This window comes from Macrotis lagotis, chromosome 7 (assembly GCF_037893015.1).
Source record: "Macrotis lagotis isolate mMagLag1 chromosome 7, bilby.v1.9.chrom.fasta, whole genome shotgun sequence".
In the NCBI taxonomy this organism is placed as follows: Eukaryota; Metazoa; Chordata; class Mammalia; order Peramelemorphia; family Peramelidae; genus Macrotis; species Macrotis lagotis.
In genome coordinates, this window is record NC_133664.1 from 106,302,891 (window position 1) to 106,325,432 (window position 22,542).

The following is a 22,542-nucleotide window of genomic DNA, read 5'->3' on the forward strand; positions in this document are numbered from 1 at the left end:
AAACATTCTTAGGGTACAATATTTAAGTCTGAAAATTGGATAGGGTGGGAGATGTCTTTTTATATTTCTTTCTGAAATTTTTTATTGCTGCTTATTTGAATCAGTTGTGTATAGCTCTTCTTGATCTCCATTTGTGGTTTTCTTGGCTAAGTTACTGAAATGATTTGCTATTTCCTTCTCCTCAGTTCATTTTATAGACAAGGAAATTGGAGCAAACAATGGGGAAATTATTTGCACAGGGTCATATTATTAGAAAGTGTCTGAAGCTGCATTTGAACTTAGGTCTTTCTAACCCCATCTACTGTACCATCTAGCTGCTCTGAAATATCCTTTTATTTTGTTTCCCTGCCCCCAAACTCTTTTTGCTCAAACTTATTCTCTAGGAATCAGAGATTTTCCTACATCATTACTCTGTCTATGTCACCCAATTTCACACTCCAACAATTTCCTATTGCCTCCTACATTGAATAAAAATCTTCTGTTTGATATTATAAGGGCCTTTCACAGCCTGATTCCTTGCTCTATGTCTAGTCTTTTTATACTTTACTCCTCACAAACCTTAAGATTCAGCTATAATGGCATGATAGTAGTCATCTTGTTATCACAGTCATCTCTATCCCACCTCCATGCCTCTAAACTGACTGTCTTCCATGCCTGACATTCTCTGATCCTTCACCTGATTTGTGGTCAATGCCCTTTTAGGAGGCCTTCCCCTTCCTACCAAGGGGTTAGACCATTTCCCTCTTAAATTTTCATGTATCTAATTCTACATTTATCTATCTAATCTTACAGATTATTTTATCTACATAATCTTTGATTTATCTTATCTAATTATTAACACATTGTCTCCTCAAATTGAAGATAGCACCTTGCATGCATTAGAATTTGACCCTCTTGAAGGCAGTTTTCCCTACTCTTTTCTTTGTATCCCTGATGATTAGCACAGTGACTTGTACATAATAAATTCTTATTTAGTGTCTGATATGAATTATCTTGTCACCACCTCAGACTAAAATTTGGCCTGAAAATTTCTGTGCTCATAGAACCAAAATTAACTACAAAAGTTTAGAAAACTTCATTAAATTTTTCAAAGTTACTTCATTCATTAACTCATTTAATCCTGTTTACTACCCTGCAGAAGGAATATAACAGGATTTCTTATCTATATTTTACAAATTAATAAACTGAGGTTGAAGTATTATGAGATTTTCCCATCCCATTCCTGGTAAACATCAGAGCTGGGATTAGAAATCAAGTCTTTAACTTCTTCAATTACATCACAGTGTCTTTCTTTCCAAAGTCTCTTCATTTGTTCTATATTCCCCAATTCTGACTTCTCAGAAGAGTTTGTGCTTAATACTTTTCTGATTTTTGAACCAAAAAAAGGAGACTGATAAGAGTATAAATCAAGAGCCACCATCCCTATACCACAAGGAAACTTATGAAAAACATGACAATATTTTACATTTTGTCTAAAGCTTTAGTGTCCCAGGGATTTGCCTACTTACAAAATGGTATGATTTAGACTTATAATGAGTCACAGAAGCAATATAATTTACTGCCTAAAACAGTTGCACAGGGGGAGATAATTCACCAAAATATGTGGCTATATTCTGGTGAAGTTCAACATGGGTAAGGAGAACTGATCTTCCAATTTCACAAGTACCCAGAGGCTTTCTTGATTTCACAGATTCTTCTAGAACTGAGAAGTCCTCATTTATATCCCAACCCTATTAGCTAACCTTTAAAACAAAGGATGCCCACTTACTTTGCCTCTTCAGTATTTCAACAGAGACAAATTTCTCTGCAACTGAAGCATCAAGAGTAAATAGGTGGTTTATAGGGAGAGATTGAACTATCTTTCCTTTGGCTGTTCCCATTCATGATTCTCCTTGCAGAAATGTTGTTTCTCATTCCTATTTAACCTCCAATCTCATCACATTTTATCACATCAAAACAGAAGAGGAGGCATAAATGTGATGAATTTGAAGGGAAGAAAATGAAAGAGGGAGAAACTGAAAGGATGTGTGTTTATGTGTGTAAACTCTTACCTCCCAGACACAGTCACGCAATCGACACTTTTCTTCATTGACACCATGGTCATCAGGGTAACAGTCAAATTTTTCTGTATCAATGAATTGAGTGTCCCATTCCACTGTGTATTCCTTCCCTAGTTCAAGGTGAAGTCCTGTGATGTTACCAACCTGTCAGAAAGGATTATGTAAGTCAGTGAGAGTCACCATTTAAATCATCTAAAAATTCTTTCTTTTGCCCCAACATAAAACTGGTTCTCTTCATCACAATTCTGATGGAATTTCCTGCTGTTTTTCTCCTACCTCCTTGATGGATAACATATTACATGAAAAAAAATAACAGATAAAACTTTCTTTGGAAAAGAATTGCCTTTTTATTGAATAAAGCTGATTCATTCATTCAACCAGGGCTGCAAAAACAGGAGACTGAACAAAAATCTCTAAATTCTTCACCTTTCAATCTCTCATTCCGAGATTTTATTTTTAGGTAGTACTTCAAAGATAGATAAATTTAGAAAACCTGATAGAACACAGGTAAATAAGAGCAAAATACTTGAAGTATTTTCATAAACTCCATTTATTGACATTTTATCTTTTGAGCCAGTCAGTAAAAACAGGCTTCTATTATGACCCTGCTCCTCCTAGATGGAGTCCAAAGCAAACCCAATTGACCGCTAGCTATACCTTTGTCTCTTATCCTACATTATCTGGATATTACCCTATTAAAAAAAGATGAGCATTACATTAAAGAAATCTTGAAGATACACACAAGATTTTCAAAATATTACCACTTGAGTCATCTCTGAAGAAATTTTTTACACTATGGTAAAGGAGAACCATTCACAATATTTCAATGATAAGGTAGAGTCCAGGTGCACATATTTTTAAAGTACAATGCAAGTTACCCAATGAGTAAGTGGAAAAGTAAAAATGCACATTAACAGCAGATGGGGTATTGAAAAATAATGGTATCTTTACTATAGCTAATAGCAAAAACTGAAAGAAAAATTATTTCCAGTGATTCTCATGTTTCTGAGGTTTTCACTCTTGAGTAAGGATATATTGGCTTTTAATAATTAATATAAAATAAAGGCAGCCATGAAAAAGGGCAAATGAAGAAAAAGCAAGCTGACATTTTAGGGAAACATCAGTTTGATACTTGAGACATTTTTGCTTTGCAAGAAGGCAACCCTGATTTAATATTCACTCAATTCTAAACTCTCCAACATCTACATATTTATTACAAATCTATTCTTAAAACCAGAGTATATAACAGTGACCCTGAGACATAAGAAAAATCTTAAATTATTTATGATATCCTGTTTATAAAGGATATCTAAAATGAATTTAAGATTCTCATCTAAGCATCAGTTAAAATGTAAAGTAATAGGTTGTTGCTTAAAGGCATGAAAAGGAAAAATCTACTTATGGAGAATGAATGATTCCCTTAAATGATAATAAATAGTAATGACTGAGGAGAGTTTTACCTTTGATACAGGATCATACTTGATTTCAGCATTAGATTGGACCAAAATATTATTTTCTTTCACAGTAACTGTAACTGGTCTGAGGTTCAATCCAAAGATTTTTATCTCTTCAAATGCTAGGCCATCTGGATCGCTGTAGTTCATGTGCATAACCTTCACATCTAGGTGACTCTAAAAGATACCCAAAGACAGTGCCTATGTAATTCAGCCTTATCTCCAGTTGTATAAAAATTCCCTTCTCCAAGCTATCCAAAGAACAAAAATGCTCTTAAGTCATTTTTACCTGCTCTGGCAATTGGAGGCAATGTTCAAAAATTAAGGCAAAATAATAATCATAACTCATGAGTAGTGTCTCTTGCTTCAGTTCTAACTTAAAGCATCCCCATCAGGTATATGGATGAAAAGACAGGAATTCCTTTCTATGATTAAATGGAGACTATTATGAACTCTCCTTGCTATGATTGAATGAAGGCTATCATGAACCTTCCTTCAGTACTAACTTAAAGCATCTTCATCAAGTCTATGGTTGAAAAGACAGGAATTCCCTGCTATGATGGAATGGAGGCTATTATGAACCTTCTCTTCTTCACCCAGTATTGAATAAGTACATTAGCCTGGTTGACAAGAAATCAAGGACTATGTAGCAGACTGTCATATTGATTCTTCACTAGGTTCTAGACATTTACCTAGTTGAAACATGAGCTATATGGGTCATGTGTCCAGTTCTGTCCAATTTCTCTCTCCAACCAACCCAAGAAACCAATAGTAGAGGAGAAAGGAAGGAAAGAGCCTCTGGGCAATAGTAGAATTAAATGAGACCTGGGATTTTAATAGTTGTGAAAACTATACCGGGTCAGCAACTCATCTATAACTATCAGTTTAAAGAATTATCTAGGGCTCTAAAAGGTCGAATAACTTTCCAATGACCACACTACTAAAATGTGTCAGAAGCAAGAATGGAATTCAGACACTTCTTACAGATGGCCCTTATTATCCATTATAACATGCATACATGATACATAATAACATTATAACATGCATTCAAATTATACATGCATCCACACATATTTCTATTTAGAAATGTTACTATTAAAGGAGCAAGAAAAAGCTCACAAAACACTCTCCAAATAGTGTCATTTATTTCTTCATGTGTTATATTGATACATGTCATACAAACACATATAGAAAATAATAGAAATATAGAAATAGAAAATAGAAATAGTAAACTGGTTTTAGTGATGTCTTTCTATAAAAGTGATGTCTTTCTTTACTTCCAGAACTTTGGACAGGAAATGTCAGAAGACAACTAATAGAGAGTTAACATCAAATACAAGTTAAGTGACAGGAAGAAACCACACAGCTGGATTTAATGAATTCAAGGCATCTGGCAAAGAAAAACTATCTGCAGCGGGGCTGAAAAGAAACAGCAAATGTGATTCCTGGCCTCCTATCAATATAGTGAAAGACTGCAGAAGTGCTACAAGATAAGGACAAGAGAAATATCTGAATTTTCTAAAAAAAGAAAAAAAAAGATACTGGAGTAAATAGAGAAGAGTCTGGTTAATGAAAAGACATTAGTGATCCAATAAATGAAATGACAGGATTTAGAGAAAGAGAAGAAAGGGAGTAGAGAGATTGAGGAAGGCAATAGGTTCTTTCTCCTTTCAGGTCTATTGTATTATATCTTCTCCATTAGGATGAAGTTAGTGAGAAGTCCTTACTCAATTCTAATTTGAGTTGATTAAAATGCTCTAACAAGCTACTTTTGGAAGTTGTCATTATATACTTAGAACAAGAGGATGGGTCAAGGTCCTAAGTCATGACTCACAGAAATGTTATCATAAGGTAGACCTTTCTTCATATAATTTTATCTGTTTTCAAAAAGGGCAATGATTATGCTGAGGAAAGGAACAAGTAGTCAAAGGATCCAATAAACTTACCTGACTGGCAGAGAAGGTTGAAAAATAGTAATTCCCCTTTTCATAAGTATCTGTAACAAGAAAACAGAGTGAATTCTACCAGATCATATCAAGCCAAGTCTGAGATACAATATACTCATCAGTGCCTTTTTATTACTTTTGAGGCCCTTAGTCTTCTTGGTTCTTCCAGTCTCTGTTTTTAAGATACTCACATTTACACACTACAATAGAAATACACAGAGCCTCACACATTGTCCCATGAAGGTTCTCAGGATTCTAAAGCTCTTTTAAAAAGGCTTGCAAGACATAAGCTTGCAAGAGATAAAACAGTGAGAATTCTAGAGAATGGGAATTGATCATGAAGAAAGAAAAAGCTAATATGACAATTCTTTGCTCCGTTGAGGTTTATCATCGCTCAGAAAAGTGCATGAGACACCGGGGTAGTGTTGGAAAAGAAACCTTTAATCCTTAATTTTCACATAAGCAGAATTTTCACATTTGCAGTCTCCAATTCTTATCATTAGAAATCCAAATAAGAGAGTTGGGTGATCATTGAGCTTTCATTAATTAAAGGAGGTCCTAATTAGGAACTTCCTCTACCCATGAAGTTTAGTATATACTTTCCAACTTAAAGTGTTAGAGTTGCCTGGGATTCTTAGAAGTTAAGCGATTTGCTTAGGACCATGCAATAAGTATGCGTCCAAGGTAGAAATTGAGCTCAGGTCTTCCTAACTCCCAAAGAAAGATATCTAGTTAAAGACTGGATAGAATGAACTATAAATCATATCATTTTATGTGACTTTTAAATTTTCAACAACTTTTTTCTATTCTGCAATTAACTTTAAGAGCTGACTCACTATCAAGAGAACTTATGAAAGAGGGAAATGGAGAGAGAAGGAGAAGGAAGGGAGCAAACATGGGGAAATAGAGCTAGAAAAAAGAGAGAGTGTGATGGAAGGAGAGAAGGAGAAAAAGAGGAAATGAAAGAGGGAGAAAAGGAACAAGCAAAGAAAGAAGAGAAGGAAGTGTAGATAAAAAGAATAAAATAAATAGAAAGAAGATAGAAAAAAGTTAGATGGAAAGAGATAGAGAAGGAAGAAAAGGGAAATGAAGAATAATAGGAGGAGAGGGAAGGATGAAGTAAAGGAAGGGATAAGCAGAGAAAGAAGAGAGAAAGAGATGTCAAGAGAACTTAAGAAAATCTAACTTACCAATACTCTGTCCATCATCCCAGAAAAACTCTCCTTCAGCTGTCCCATGGTCAGATAAAGCCACAATAAGTCCCAGGGAATTTTTCCGGCTATAAATATCAGAAAATACAATCAATTCTGTTCCTTCTCTTGATAAAATTATTTGATAAATATTTATTAAGCAATTATTCTGAACACAGAACTGTGTTAGGGGGACAAAGAAAGGAAATGGTTCCTGCAGGAAATTTAGCTCCTGCTGAAGTGAGAGGGTGACAGTATATATCATATTGTAATATATTCAGAATTAAGTGAATATAAAAACATTTTAGGCCTGCTATGGAGGAATGATTGGAATATTAATCATTAGAAAATTCAACAAAGACCTTCTATAAGAAATTGCACTTGACATGAGCCATGAGGGAAACTAAGGAGTTCCAAGAGGCAAAGAGGTGGAAGAGTATTCCAGGAATATAGGACAGACTCTACAAAACTATCACAGATGGGTGACATGAATTATGTGGATGTAAAGAGAAGTAGATCATCTAAGTTGGTATATAGAATTGTGAGGCTAAATAATAGGGAATCACTTGGGGGAGATAAACTAGAGATATAATATGATGGACTTTACATGCTAAACAGAGGAATTTATACTTCACCTAAGAGGGAGTCAGTTCAACTTTTGGAGCAGAAGACCTAATTATCAGAATTACACATAAATTCTATCAAGTAGGCAACAAAGTGGAGGATGCTTTGGAGAAGAGACAGTGCGGATGCAAGAAGGCTAATTAGGAAAGCATTGTAATAGTCTGGAAAACTGATGTAATAGTCTGGGAAACCTGAATTAGAGTAGAATCCATCTAAGTGTAAAGATGATCCCTGATATCTCTTACAAGGATACCTATGATAAGAGATTTTTCCCATAATTCCTGAAGTACAATGAACAGAAAATAATGTGAATAATGAGCTTTTAAGAATATTTGCATTTTCAAATAGGTTGATTTTATTCCCTTTGTCATCGGGTTGATAGAAAAATAAATATATAAAATATATCACAACGTGCATTTATTCACATAATTTATTGTCCAACGTTCAGTAAATCAGCAAATGCTAAATGCATACTATGGGCTAATCATTTGCTCAGTGCTGAAGATGCAAAGAAATTCAAAAGAAGGTCCCTGCTCTCAGAAATCTCATGGTCAAATGGAGCCCAAAAAGAGCCAGTAGTCAGAGATAAGGGAGAGCATTCCAGGTGTGGAGCACACAGTCAATGAAAACAGAGGATGCTCAGAAAGTCCCTGTATAAATGACTAAAGGAGTCTGATCCTTGTGATGCTCTTAATAATGACTAACAGAAAAAAAAACAAAAGAAAAAAAACAGGAGAAATGATGGTGACTCATATTTCCCCAATCCCTTTGGATTTTATGTGTTTTTGTTTCAAAATAATTCAATTGATGGGAAAGTTTAAGTTCATTGAGAGGACTGAAGCCCTCCTTTTGTGGGATTTGCACACAGCTCAAGTCAACTCAAACCCAAGTCTTTTTGACTCCCACTCCCAGACTCTATCCATTACTTATCAAAAAAAGGACAAAGTAGACAGTAATCATTAGTATCTTAGACACATGTTTGGAAAGGGAAGGTGGATGTTGCTCCCCTCACTCACCTAGAGTGGGTGTTAATTGCAGGTTTTTGCCATGGAAGGATGTAGCCCCCGCGGATATGGAGATTGATGTGGTCAAGAGGGGCTGGCAGGCTCTTCCACTGTCCCCTCACTCCAATGTCTGACCCCTGTGGTTGAGAGGTGGACAAGGAGAAAAATGAGTTCTTGCACCTCCCCCAAGATGATCAGCTTTTAAGGAAAGACCTCACTTTTGAATGCGGTTTACTAACTGCTCAGGAAGATCAACATGAGATCAAATATATTGGCATTCTTTTTTTGAAAAGATAATATTGAGAAAACTTTGTAAAGCCTACATAGAAAGAATAAGGAAAGGGAGGGTCACTGATTATTGGAGCCTTTCCTTATAGAAAGGTCAAACCATCAAGTACATTGAGGGAGTGGAACACAGGTAAAACTATTCCTTCACCATCGTGGCTATGGTAACTTAGTCTTCAGGGAAATTTTTTTAAAAGAACATATTAAAGGATTTTTGAATTAGTTAAATTAAAATACATTTTTAAATTTATTCAAGTATTAAGCATGTTTTTGAAGTTTCTGAGAAAGTTCTCAGGCCTGAATTATATGAAAAGGACCTTCTCATTTCCTCCTTTTACAAATGAGGGAACAAAGGTCAAATCACTCCACAACTTTCATTTGCTACCTACTATGTGGAAAGAAGTACCAACTGGACAAAAACTGCGTTAATACTTCTAAACCCTCTTAGCAAAAAGGGCTCTGACTATTTCAGAGATTTCTCTTTTCCAATGAAATAGAAACACAGTTCTCAATTTACTATATCTCCTTCAGATATACAGAGTGCTTTGAAATAGTTGCCTTTAGGTGAGGCCCAGATGCCAAAACTCAGTATCTGAAAAACTTGATTCAGTATTGATGGCGTTTTATCCTTAATTTTAAAAGACCATGATCACGGAGGTGATTACATAACAAGCTTGTAATTTAGATTTGAGTGGGGGGGGTGCTATACAAAGTAATCCAGCCTCAATTTCTAATCCAGAGCATTCAGAGTCCAGTGGTCAGATATTAATTGGAACGAATGGAGATGACCCTGGATATGAGACAATCAGAGCTAACTGACTTGCTCACTTAGGTCACACAGCTCTTAAGAATCAAGTGTCTGAGGTTGAATTTGAGCTCCCATTCTCCTGACTCCAGGGTCAGTGCTGTATCCACTGTGCCATATATTAATGGGCTATGATAGAGTCAACCATATAAGAATTGCATGAAGGAAACTTTCTATAGATCTTGACAACATTCCAGTATGAGATATCTTAGCTGCATACCATCCCACCCCACACCAGAACTTTTATCCTATCTTGGACAGAGGAAGCATGACTTCCTGTGTCCCATCAAAGACACTTACTGTGTAATAATCATACCAGCTGGCATTGGGAAAGTAAGCAGTCACATTCCAGGTATTCTGAAATAAATTAGAAAGTTGTTTTTTTTTAATCTGGGATAAATACGTGGATAATTGATGACAATTTACTAGAAATGTTCATATAATTAAGAATCCCTACATTTCAGCATATTCAAAAGCAAATATCCTATAGATTTATCACTTCTTGATAATTGTCCATTGATTCCATGAATTAGAGATGGGTGAGAGTATCAATCATTTTATAGATAAGGAAACAGAAGCATCAGAATGATTTAAAGCCTCAGAAAAATTCAAAGTCAATACAAGGACCGGACCCTAGCACCCAGAATGCCAAAATGAGAATCATTTCTACTCCTCAATATTGCAGGTCACTTCAGATCTTACGTAGATTAAAAAGACTTCATACTCACAGCTTCCAGGACAGGGCTGATTAAGAAGGCTGGACCCCACAAGAATTGACGAAATATGTTCCAGGTTTCTCTGTCTTCCACAAACCTAAGGAGAGTAGCATGGTGTCATAATGCAATGATATGGAGAGAGAGTTCACTATGGCCATTGTATCACTAAAGTTGGAGCTCAAATGGAGCTTAAAAATTAGTCCAGCATTATGATTCTGACAAATTGCGCTGAAATGGCCAATGGTTGTGTCATTTGTGTCAACTTTTCTTCTCCTAGGTCTGGTTCAAGCAGGTATAGGTAAGAATATTGATCATGGTACATTTGAAATAAAGACTTTTCCTTTTTTTCCCTATTCCCTGAGCTTTCTCTGACTATTATATAAATGTCTAGGAAATGCAAACTAATTTCATCTCATTCCAGCCATAAAAAGAAAAGTCAAATTGCTGTTTTTAAAAGAAAAATTTAATTTCCTATATCACTAATCTAAAAAGAAAAGATTTTTGGATTATCTAGGGCCCTCACATCGTTTTCATGTTCTTAAAAAGTAAAAATTATAATAAAAATATATATTTATATAGTGTGTCAATACTTACAGAACATTTTCTTCACACCAAGCTTCTGGGGGGAATGGATACTTTTATTGTCCCCACTTTCCAGATTAAAAAACTAAGCCTTTAAAAACCTTTTTAAAAAACTTCCTTGCTAATGGTCACAGTAAATGGTTAGAACAACAAACAACTTTTCTGACTCCAAGATTCATGTTTGTTTCCATAAGTTAGGTCTTTACATAAGAAATTTACTTCATTGATGGATGAAAAATAAGTTGAACAGGTACACAGTAATTACAAGGCTTTTGGAAAAAAGGAGAAAAGTAAGATAGGCCCTGTTCTCAAGAATCTTCCTCTCTAATACAGGAAGATAAACACATAAGGAATTTTCTACTGCAATTAAAAATGGAATACAGCATAGCACTCTAAGACACAGAACGGGCCCTTACTCATGAAGAAGGGGTCGGACAACAGTGCTGCCATCTATATGGGCCTTGTGCATCAGGGTATAGAGATAAGGCAAAAGGGTGTATCTGGTTTGAAGGACATTTCTTGAAAGATCCTCAAAGGTGGAATTCCAAGCCACAGGGTCTTGTCTCTGGAGATAGAAAGAGGGAATATTCATAATAAACCCTTACTTTACTCCACTAGAAATAGGTCAGATCACTAGAAAAACAACCTCTGCTACAAAGGGAACCAGCAGAACCTGCCATGCTATACAACCTAACAATCCAGTCTATAATTACCCTTGACTTTAACTAGGGAAGACATTCTGATTCTTCTTTCCCTACCTTACTAGCCCCCAATGCCATTAAAAATAGCTGCATCCCTTGACACAAAAATATATCATAGAAAACACAGATGTCATGCATATTTCTTCTGTAGCAATTTTACATTGAAGTAGGTAAAATGCAAAGAGTATTAGAGGGGTCTTAACTGTAATCTCCCAGCACAACGGTTAAAACTGCCCAGAGATGGAACAGACAATAGGTATGCTCTTTAAATTCTCTTTTTCTAGAGTTTCTTGAAGAAATGAGATATTCTAGGAAACTCTATGTAGCTATAGAGTTCAATGCAAAGTAAAGGACTAATGACTAATGAGATTGTTTCCAGCAAAGAGGGGCTCCATTAACTCATGAGAAAGGAATGGAAAAAGGAAGTCCAGCACAAGGACAAGCCTGAAGAATGAGCTGGTATCTCACCCGGGGCCCAATTGTGTTGTGGTTCCTAGAGAAGGGGTAAAAGGCTCCCAATTGCATCCATCGAGCACACATCTCATATTCAGCATCTCCAAAGAAACCACAGATATCAGCTCCTGTCTGAAAATGAAAAAAGGGAACATGGAAAATGAGAATTATGTGGACTTCTGAAAGAATCTAAAAAGTCTGAAGTGAACTGGAGTGAAACTTACATAGGATATTCCAAAAAGACTAAATTCCATCATGCCTGCAATGAAAAACACAGTTATGTAGGAGGAGGCAAGTTGCTCATTGACATAAATATCTCAGCATGGAGAAAAGTTCAAAGAAATAAATAGAATGATAGAATTAACTAGGGAAAGATCTGACACTTCTCTGATTCTTTTCAAGAATCCAGAAAAATCACAGACTTACTAACAACATAGACTGTATTTCTCTACTTTCCAAGAGAAATTTGTACTTACCAATGATAGATTTGTAGAGCTGGTCCCATGCTGCTGTGTTGTCTCCCAACCAATGTCCTGCCCAGCGTCCAGAAGAAGGAAAGGTTGAGCGAGTGATCACTATTCCTCTCTCCCCTGTGGCTTCCTGCATGCCTCTGAGTAGGGAAAAAATAAGATATGACAGCCTATCTGGGAAGGGATAAAAATCTTTCTCAATCAGGAAACTCTTACAGTGAAGTCCATGAACTGAAGCCTGTTCTCAGCCAATGACTGGATGAACAAGATGGAAAAATGGGTGCATGGCTATAAGCCAATGCAGGAAAAGAAAGAAAAAACAGAACCAAGAGGTATGCTAACTACATAGACCAGATAATAAAAAATGATTTGTGTATATATATACATATATATATATATATGTATCTGTGTGAGAAAAGAGGAGCACACTTTACTTTAGCTTTTGATTACATTCATTGACTTAATGTGATACTAAAAATGATTCTTATCAGTATATATATTTCCTAAACATAATAAAGTGATCAAAGATAGGAATTGGACTTATAATTTCATTTGTCGGAAATTCCAGTTCTGTCCACCACCTGCTCTCTGGGCCTCAGGGAGAGGAAGGCAGGGACTCACTCATATGTTGGCTTTGTCTGGGACCATCCATAGAGATTATGCACATCATAGTGCCTCACTGGGCTCCCATCTGGCAGGATCTGCTGACTTTCCATGCACAGGGTCTTACTGCTCAGGCCTTTGTCACTTGACTCCAGATCTGAGGAAAGAGAGGTGAGAACATTCTACAATAGCAAGTAGTTGTCATCTGGTGGTGGTGAAGGAGGTAGTTATAACTGAGGGAAGGAGGTGGTTATAACTGAGGGGTTGAGAGAGGATGAAGGATGAGACTGGGATGGAAAAGCAATCAGAACTAGAATATATAAGCCCTTTACTATCAAGCAAAAATGTTCAGTAAGAAATGGAAAGCTGAGAAGAGTTCACAGACCAATGAATTTAGAACCTGAAAGGAACTTAGAGAATTGGCAAGTTCATCCCATTCATGTCATAAAGAAACTGCGACCCAGAGATGTAAAGAGACATTGCCAAGACTAGAAAAGTTCATAAATGAAAAACCTGTGACTTTAGCCCAAGTCTTCTAACTCAAAATACACTGTGCTTCATTCTACAGCACAGGAAATTCCCATCCATACATAGACCACAGACCATGGAATTAGTCAGAAAAGGAACCTAAATAGTAAGCTTTGGAAGGTAGGATTCCATTGTAATTCTCTAAATTCCAGAACCTGTGCAAATGTCTGTGTTAAAGTATTGGAAAGAAAAAGAAAGAAAGAGATAAGAGATTAAAGAGATAGGAAGAGAGTAGGGTGCCTAAAAAGTAGAAGACATAAAGAAAGGTAAGGAGGAAAGAATGAAGAATAATGAACCAATCAATTAAAAACCAATAAATTTATTAAAAATCCACCTATGTGCCAGGAATGAGAAAGTGATTGGGTACAGAAATATAAAAATAAAACAATCTTCCGTGGCAAGGAAGTTGCCTTCTGTAACCAAAGTTGCAGAGAAAGAGAAATAACAATAAGAAAAATACAATTCCATTAAACAAAAATCAATGCTACTTGAAAAGAAGTAAAAGAGAATCATCAGCTTCTGGAAAGCAAGTTTTACTACCATCTCCTCTCCAAGTTTTCTGCAGGAAATGTTGCCTACATTCATGATCAAGGTTTCACCTATCATGAACCTTCAAATGAATTAAATATCTAAAAGTCCTGGTCTAGAATATTCATTTCAAGGTACACAATCTTCTAATCTGGGTCTTTTAGAAGCTTTATCTTTACTAACTGCCAGTATTTGCTTTTTTTTTAACATTTTAACATTTTATTTGTTTTCTAATTGTATACAATAGTAATATGTACCCATCATTTTTTGCAAGGCTCTGAATTCTACAATTTTTCCCCCCTCTCCTCCCTTCCCTGTCCCCCACCGAAGGCTGTCTGACAGTCTCTTCCTTGTTTCCATGCCATACATTGATGTAAATTGAAAATAAGAGTAAACTTAAGAATAAACGTAACCCCCCCCCCAAGAAGATGGGAAACCTCAAGAACAGAGAGAGAGACAGAAAAAAAAAATGAACTTTAGTCTGTGTTCAGATTTCAATGGCTCTGTTTTTGGGGTGAGATGCTTTCTTTATCATAAGTCCACCAGAGAAGTTGCTTCAATATTTTTCCCTCAGTTGCTATTACTAGCTGTACCTCCACTCTATTCCTCCCCACTCTCATTTATTCTATTTTCTCTCTCCTTTCATCCTGGCCCTGTCCAAAAGTGTGTTGTATCTGAGTACCCTCCCCCTCAATCTTCCCTCTCTTCTATCACCTATTCCCCCCTCCCCTCCCCCCATTCCCCCTCATCCTGTCCCTTTCCTCCCATCCTACTTCAGGGCAAGACAGATTTCCTCACCCTATTAAGTGTAGTATTTGCTTTAAAAAAAAAGAAATTGTTAATCATCAAGATAAAATGAGAATTGAGTCAAGAAAGTGACCTATATGATCAAAGAATGGATGGGAAGTCAACTTTTCTGTATCCACACTCTCTGCAACTCAGCCTCACACACTGTCAAAATCATATTTGAGCATGTGATTGACTATATCCATGCCCTGGACAAAAAGCTTTGGTGGATTCCTCCTGTCTATAGGATAAAATATAAACCTGACTTCAGGCTAGCATTGCAGTCTTATTTACTGTATATCCCATCACATGTTCAAGCAGATTCAACCCCTTGATAATACCTAATAGTTTTCTCATGTTTCTGTGTATTTACATAGTGTGGTCTCTATGCCAGGATCCCTTCTCATCCTCACCTGTCAAAATGTTAATTTTTGTTCTAAGTCTCATACTTTATTAAGGGAAACAATTCATAGAAATGCATGACCAAGGGAATATTGGCACATTTAGCCTATACTCTATGGACACCTATGATATGAACCTTAGAAATTGATGGGTTTGTCCCTTGAGTGACTCTTAGAAGGAATTTGAAACTACTATGAATGAAGGAAAATCTCCCACCCAGGAATCTTTTTTTTTAATTTAATTTAATTTTTTAGGTTTTTGAAAGGCAATGGGGTTAAGTTGCTTGCCCAGTATCACACAGTTAAATAATTATTAAGTGTCTGAGACCGGATTTGAACTCAGGTATTCCTGACTCCAGGGTTGGTGCTCTATTTACTGTGCCACCTACCAATGCTTTCAGCCAGGAATCTTTAATAAGATCATTCTGAATCCAAGAAACACACTACCAAGAGAAAATGGACTTACAAGGAATATAAGGAGGATGGTTCAATGTGTCATTCCTGCAGCCTGGAGGGACTGCTCCATTCACAAAGCTTGATGGTTCATTCATGTCCTAAAAAAGGTAAAACAAATCTGAATGTGTATTATACCCACACATATTGTAAACATATATGAATATGGTGTAATTATGCTCTTGCCCAGTGAGAGTGAACAAATGTTTACAGTTGATGGTTGTATCATATATAGAGAAGTGATTAGTGAGGAGGTGGAAGGTTAAATATTGATGGGGATCACCTGGAGGGATTAGACCTTGCCTTCTTCCAGGCCATGTTGGAGAGTCAAACACAGAAAAGGAAAATACTAAATTCACTTCAGTAAAAAAAAAAAAGAAAGAAAGAAAAATTTCCTGATCTGTGGGTTCAATGAGTGTCTTACCCACAGGAGAAAATAGTGGCAGTTGAATAATAGAAATACATACTGCTTGAAGCCTAGTTAGAAAATGATAGACTCAAGATAGTAGAGTGCTCAGAAGGTTTTGATCATTTAATGACAGAACCATTTCACTGTTATAAGTACATGGAGAAATAAGCAATATACACAGTAATTCAGTATGTGTGTATGTTTATGTATGTACAGAAGGTCACACACACACACACACACACACACACACACACACACACACTTACAATCCACATTCCATCAAACTTCAAGCTTTTCTCTGGTTCATTGGGATTGGTGTGGAGTTCTCTCAATTCTCGCTTCCACCAAGAGACTGTTGAATTGCGGAAAAAGTCTGGGAAGGCAACATGAGCTCTGTATATCTGTAATGATGAAACACAACCACCAGACAGATTAATTAGGTCAATGTTAAGTAACTCTTTGCTGCTTATTAGTTGCAATTCTATTACTGCATGTAGATAATGTGAAAAATTACAAAGCATTTTTAAAAGAATTCATAGTTTAATAGAAACCACGAGATCACAAATAACTTGAATGCTTAGCAGAGTGACAGAATTATAATGTCAAAGATCAATCCAAGGTTGTGGATGAGATCTGTCTAATTGTAACAAAAGACTCCTGCATCTACTTGATAAATGTCATCTGTCTATGCTGGTATTCAGGGTTCTTTGGTCCTGAGTTTGTATATAATTGGCAAGTCTTTGTTGTTTAATTTTTTCAATTATGTCTGACTCTTCATGACTTGTTTTGGGGTCTCATTGGCAAAATACTGGAGGCAACTATGATTTCCTTTTCTAGCTAATTTTACAGATGAAGAAACTGAGGCAAACATGCTTACATGACATGTAAGGGAAAATAAAGATACTAAGAATCAAGGGCCAAATCTGAAGTCATGGCCACAAGTCCAATGCCCTGTACAATGAGTCAAGTAGCTGCCCCCAGGACCACCTAGCTGCTGTGTATTAATGGTTAATGAAAGTGTCTTGAAAGTCACTGGAGGTGGCACCTGCCCAGTAAAGATTGAAAAATAGGGCTTGGTCCATTGGGGAAGGATTCCAACAGTATGGAAGGAAAACTGGAATTCAGGAGAGAGTTAATCAGTAATCATAATCATGTTTGGGGCAAATACAGGACATTCAGAAAGGAAAAGAAGAATGAATGGACAATAAGTAAGAGCTAATGCATAATGTAGCCTCCTTAACAATTGTTCAAAGTTATATAATCCATATTTTTTATGTCAAGGCAATGGGGTTAAGTGACTTACCCAAGGCCACACAATTAGGTAATTATTAAGTGTCTAAGGGCAGATTTTACCTCAGGTCCTCCTGACTCCAGAACCTGAGCTCTATCCACTGCATCACCTAGCTGCCCCCTATAACCTATATTCTTAATAGTTTATGGACCTGGGATTCTATCCATGTAGGTAGATTACAGTGTGGAAATCCTTCCAATAGTGAAACTTAGTCATTTATGTATAACGAAGATTATTTGTTGTCTTAGATAACTAACAGGAGGACACTTGATATTAGTCCTTTGTTCACTAAGAAGATTAAGAACATGAATTGGCTTTGAGGGAGGGGGCTGTGCTGGGTCACCATTCTCATTTCTACCCCAAAGCCATCTGGGTCCAGTGGCCAGATGTGAATCAGGAATGGAGATGGTCCTGGATATGAGGCGATAAGGGTTAACTGACTGGCCCAAGGTCACACAGCTAGTAAGTCAAGTCTCTGAGGTTGTATTTGAACCCCAACCTCCCGATTCCAAGGCCAGTGCTCTATCCACTGTACCACCTAGCTGGTCACAAAGGGAGAACTTAAAAGAACTAAACCATGGTCACAAATACATCACATTGACCCAGAGTTCTCAAGACTAGTATCAGTCATTCAAAATCCAAGACTGCGCAAATATTACTTCAAAAAGACTCTATACATTTGCAATAAAGCAACAATATTGCAAAGAGAAGATTCTACCAGAGCCTTACTAAATAATAGTTAGGACAACAGAATAATTGAAATTAGACTGCCCTCAAACTTTAAGTGACAATAGAATTAAATATCATCAAGATTTCTTAAAGAAAATAATAGAGAAGCTTGATGTATGTGTATGAAATAGAGACAGAGACAGAGAAGGAAGAGGAAAGAGAGAGAGAGAGAGAGAGAGAGAGACAAAGAGGCAAAGACAGAGACAGAGAGACACCGAGAGAGACAGAGACAGAGACAGAGACAGAGACAGAGACAGAGACAGAGAGACCGATAGACAGAGAGTGAGAGACAGGGATTTCTTATGTCCAAGGGACCCTGTTATATGCTGAATTAGTGAGAAAGAAGAAAGACTATAGCCTCTCCATGAGGACAGTCCTTAACCATTTGGGAAGTTTAAATCACTGCTACAGTTCAAGCTTCCATATGCCATACTAGAGAAGAGTCTTTTACCTCCACTTGTGTGTCCCAGTCAAGAGATCCATTGATAATAACATTGGGTAAATCTGGCCAAACCTGTGGGAAAGAGAGGATAAGGAAAGATATTTATTTAGAGTAAATCTTGGTTATATGATAGGTCACAACTTAATGGAATTCATGAGAATAATTATAAGGAGAATTAAAATAATCCCTTGGATCAATCTACTTCAATGAAACATCCAAGCCTCTAATTTCCATAATTCACATATACACAGAAACACTGAGGGGAAAAAATGAACCATTAAGGTATTAACTCCCTGATCTCCTTTCACAATCTGTCATGGAATAGATTTATCATCTCTAATCCCAAACCCTACCTTTCCCCACACAATGTCACTGTCATCTGGCCATTTGATGAAAACATCATCCAGGAGTCCCCGAGTGAATGCAGGATATGGCTTGGTCTCGTTACCAGAAATGGCCGGGTCCTGGAAGCAATGGGTGATAGTAATAAAAGTGAAAGAGACAGAATTACTCAAACACTAGGAAAAAATTAATGCCCCACAAGGAAGAATACAACCTCAACATCTAGAGGTTTAATTTTGGATATTACAGTTCCTTTTAGATAACATGAAAGAAATAATTCTTCTGCTGAGTTTCTTATCTGGAACAATGTAATAAAATCCATTTTTCTAGAACAAATATTAGTTGTGAGAGTGTCACAGACAAAATTACTCCAAGAAAAGGAGAGGGTCAATTCCCAACAAGCAAGAAGACATAACAAAACCTTAAAGCACTCACTCACCAGAATAAGAATGACTCGCATCCCAGCTGCCTTCATTCGATTGATCAGATTGGGAAAGCCAGCAAAGTTGGGGCTAAGGGTGAAGTCCATCTGCCTCTCCATGTAATCAATATCTGAATACTGCACATCCTGGAAGAAAATTAATGGAAAGTGGAGAAATTGGATATCAGTGACATACATCCAGAACAAATAGGTCTCATCAGAAAGGCAGTGTTGGGGCAGCTAGGTGGCGCAGTGGATAGAGCACCGGCTCTGGAGTCAGGGGTACCTGAGTTCAAATCCGGCCTCAGACACTTAATAATTACCTAGTTGTGTGGCCTTGGGTAAGCTACTTAACCCCATTTGCCTTACAAAAAACCTATAAAAAAAAAAAAAAAGGAAGTGTGGTGAATCCACTGTATACATTCTCTTCCAGAAGGGAGTTAAAATTTTTGACGAATTTTATCAATTCCTAGACTGCTTCTTCCTACTATTATTTGGAAAGTGATTGGGGTATTTGAGATAACATTATCAATCTGAAAATGATCAAACTGCACTACCAGTCTATAAACATAAACTTACAGAAAAATAATATGACACATGCCAAAATAAAATCAACATGTTTGGAATTAACTATGCTCTCATTCTTCTAAATAACAATATAGAATAATGGAAATAACAAAGTTTATGGAGTGAAGAGGACCTGAGTTCCAATGAAAGTACAGATAATTAATAGCTGTGGGATACCAAGTAAGTCAATTAACTAAGTTGTGCCTCAGTTTCATCATCTTTCAAAAAGGGGTTGTACTCTAGGTACTCAAAGTTCCATTTCAACTCTAAATCTATGATCCTAGTTCCTCAGCTTCTGTGCTCAGTACTTTCATGTAGATAGATAAAAATTAGAAGTGAAACTGAATGTTTTGGCAGGAAAAAAGAATGGTACGCTCCATTCATTTGTTATTAAAAGTCTAGTCCTTTTCTAGATTCCAAAGGCTACCAACTCCATTTATTCCTATTGGAAATCACTTTCATGATCAGAATGTACATGTGGAGATCAGATAGAATTTTAAGATCTTTACTGCTTCAATAGTTGCTTACTATTTGAACTAAATGTGCTTTGTACAAGGTTTGACCAATGAAGTTATTTCTTAAAAAATAAATTCAGAAATACTTTTTGAAGATTTGCCTTAGATGTAAAACATTTAATATGAAGTCATGTATAAAAACTTTCAACTTCTGAAATTAAACTATAAAGGAGATGAAATAAAAGCAATAAATACTGAAGTAAAATTACATGGGAGGTGATTGGGTATATAGATAGAGTTGTAGGTGCACTGGGTAGGGAAAATCCTTACATAGGGCATCTGAGCAGCCACCATGGCATCATAGAGTTCAGCAATTTCAGAATCATTCTGGTATCCATAGCGACAAAGCTGGAAACCTAAAGCCCAGTAAGGAGTCATCACTGGCCGGCCAATCAACTAAAAAAGGATAAAAAATAGTTTATAGAGCTTCCATTTCCTCAGGGTAGATAACATAGCAGATATCAAACACAGTGTAATTACAAGATGTTTTCTCTTCTAAGGGTGGACTCATAATTCAAGTCATCTAAAAGACCAAGTATCAAGAAACTATGGAGGCAATATTTCTGGGAATCTCTGCCATTTCATAACCTATTTTTTATTTATACACTTAAGAAATCTGGAATTCTTATGGGACACCTTAAGTAGGGATTGTCTAGACAAGATCTCCATAATAATGTAGTGGCAATGAGTGCTTTCTTAAAATCTCTTTCCTACCTTTCCATATTATGGTCTAGTCTGCTGCAAAGATAGTGGCTATGTACAGTCATCCTCAGTCAGTCAATCAACAAAGTATTTACTACATGCCTGATAATATGCAACAAGATTATTAACTGAAGGATGCCATGACTTTCTACCTCGGTGTATTGTTGAGTGACAAGTTCTGGAGTTGGACCCAAAACCACGTAGAAGTCCAGAATACCTCCAATGGTACGATAGGTCAGTGCAGGGGTGGGCTGGAAAGTCACATCTGTAAAAAAGATCAAGTGGTTAGAGACATGGAATCACTGAATTGAAGGGTCTCTAGATCATTTGCTCTAACCCAGATAGACGTAGAAATCCCCTATCACCATCACAGGACGGAGGTCCTCTCCTGCCTTCTAAAAGCTAATAGTGATGACAAATGATCACCTCCCTCAGTAGTCCATTCCATCAGGAACAGTTATAATTGCTATTAACAGCAATTCTTATATAGAAGAGAAAATTGAATTGAATATCTCAACTTCTGATGAGATGGCACACTTTCCATATGCATTAACTACTCCATGAATTTCTATGAGCTAAATGCAGATGGCTTTCAAATCCACAGCCTTCCACTTTCCTATATTCTTTTATTTTTTTTAGGTTTTTGCAAGGCAAATGGGGTTAAGTAGCTTGCCCAAGGCCACACAGCTAGGTAATTATTAAGTGTCCAAGACCGGATTTGAACTCAAGTACTCCTGACTCCAGGGCCGGTGCTTTATCCACTGTGCCACCTAGCTGCCCCCACTTTCCTATATTCTTAACCTACAACTCTTCTACCTACTGGAAATTCCACACAAGGAAAATCTCTGACACCTGAAATTCAGTTCTTCCAAGGAAATCTCATCATCTTCCCATGTTTTCTTTTCACATTCTCTTACCATTATTGATATCATTATTATCCCAACTACCCAGTCATAAAACCTGGACTAATAAAGGCATTAATCCACTTTTCCTGCAACTGAGGAAAAAGAAAGAAGGTTGAATTTTGTGTCAGAGGACTAATTCTCAAATATTGACTTCTTACTCATGTGATTAAACATAAGTCACTTCATAAGCTCAGTGGATTTTAATTTTCTCTTCAGGAGAGGACTGAATTAATGACCTCTAAATTCCCTTCACATCTAAATTGATGGTTTAATGATATAATATGCAATACTCTTGCACATCCCTGATTTTATTAAAACAATTTTTAGTCTAAAAATGCCCCTTTTTTTCTCATGCTTCTGATATGTCATCATTTTTCAATACTACCCCACCCTTCAAGGTAACTATTCTATTTGCTTACTCCTCTAAGCCCCTCATTCTCTGGAGATCAAGTGATTTCTCCCTTCTCTAAATTTTCATAGCACCTTTAAAAAGTCTCTCTTCTGTCCTTTTTATGAAGTTTTTTTATATATATAACATATATAATATATAATATAATATATAATATAATATATAATAATAATATAATATATCATATATATAATAATCTCTCTCTTTCTCTCTCTCTCTCT

At 36.5% G+C, this 22,542-nt stretch overlaps 1 protein-coding gene across 1 annotated transcript in view; it reads right to left on the reverse strand.

Annotated features, from left to right (window-relative positions):
* The window catches only part of LOC141492847 (uncharacterized), a 319,801-nt gene that overhangs the window by 57,750 nt on the left and 239,509 nt on the right, over positions 1–22,542 (reverse strand). Inside the window, exons 123-141 of the mRNA XM_074193534.1 lie at positions 21,160–21,272; positions 20,576–20,701; positions 19,242–19,370; positions 18,814–18,924; positions 18,470–18,532; positions 16,265–16,399; positions 15,603–15,690; positions 12,912–13,050; positions 12,297–12,430; positions 12,045–12,079; positions 11,836–11,952; positions 11,083–11,231; positions 10,097–10,181; positions 9,669–9,725; positions 8,291–8,415; positions 6,651–6,739; positions 5,461–5,510; positions 3,521–3,691; positions 2,052–2,204 (exon numbers count right to left, since the gene is read on the reverse strand). Of these exons, the coding sequence (XP_074049635.1) occupies positions 2,052–2,204; positions 3,521–3,691; positions 5,461–5,510; positions 6,651–6,739; positions 8,291–8,415; positions 9,669–9,725; positions 10,097–10,181; positions 11,083–11,231; positions 11,836–11,952; positions 12,045–12,079; positions 12,297–12,430; positions 12,912–13,050; positions 15,603–15,690; positions 16,265–16,399; positions 18,470–18,532; positions 18,814–18,924; positions 19,242–19,370; positions 20,576–20,701; positions 21,160–21,272 (2,069 nt within the window). The remainder of the gene's footprint in view (positions 1–2,051; positions 2,205–3,520; positions 3,692–5,460; positions 5,511–6,650; positions 6,740–8,290; positions 8,416–9,668; positions 9,726–10,096; positions 10,182–11,082; positions 11,232–11,835; positions 11,953–12,044; positions 12,080–12,296; positions 12,431–12,911; positions 13,051–15,602; positions 15,691–16,264; positions 16,400–18,469; positions 18,533–18,813; positions 18,925–19,241; positions 19,371–20,575; positions 20,702–21,159; positions 21,273–22,542) is intronic.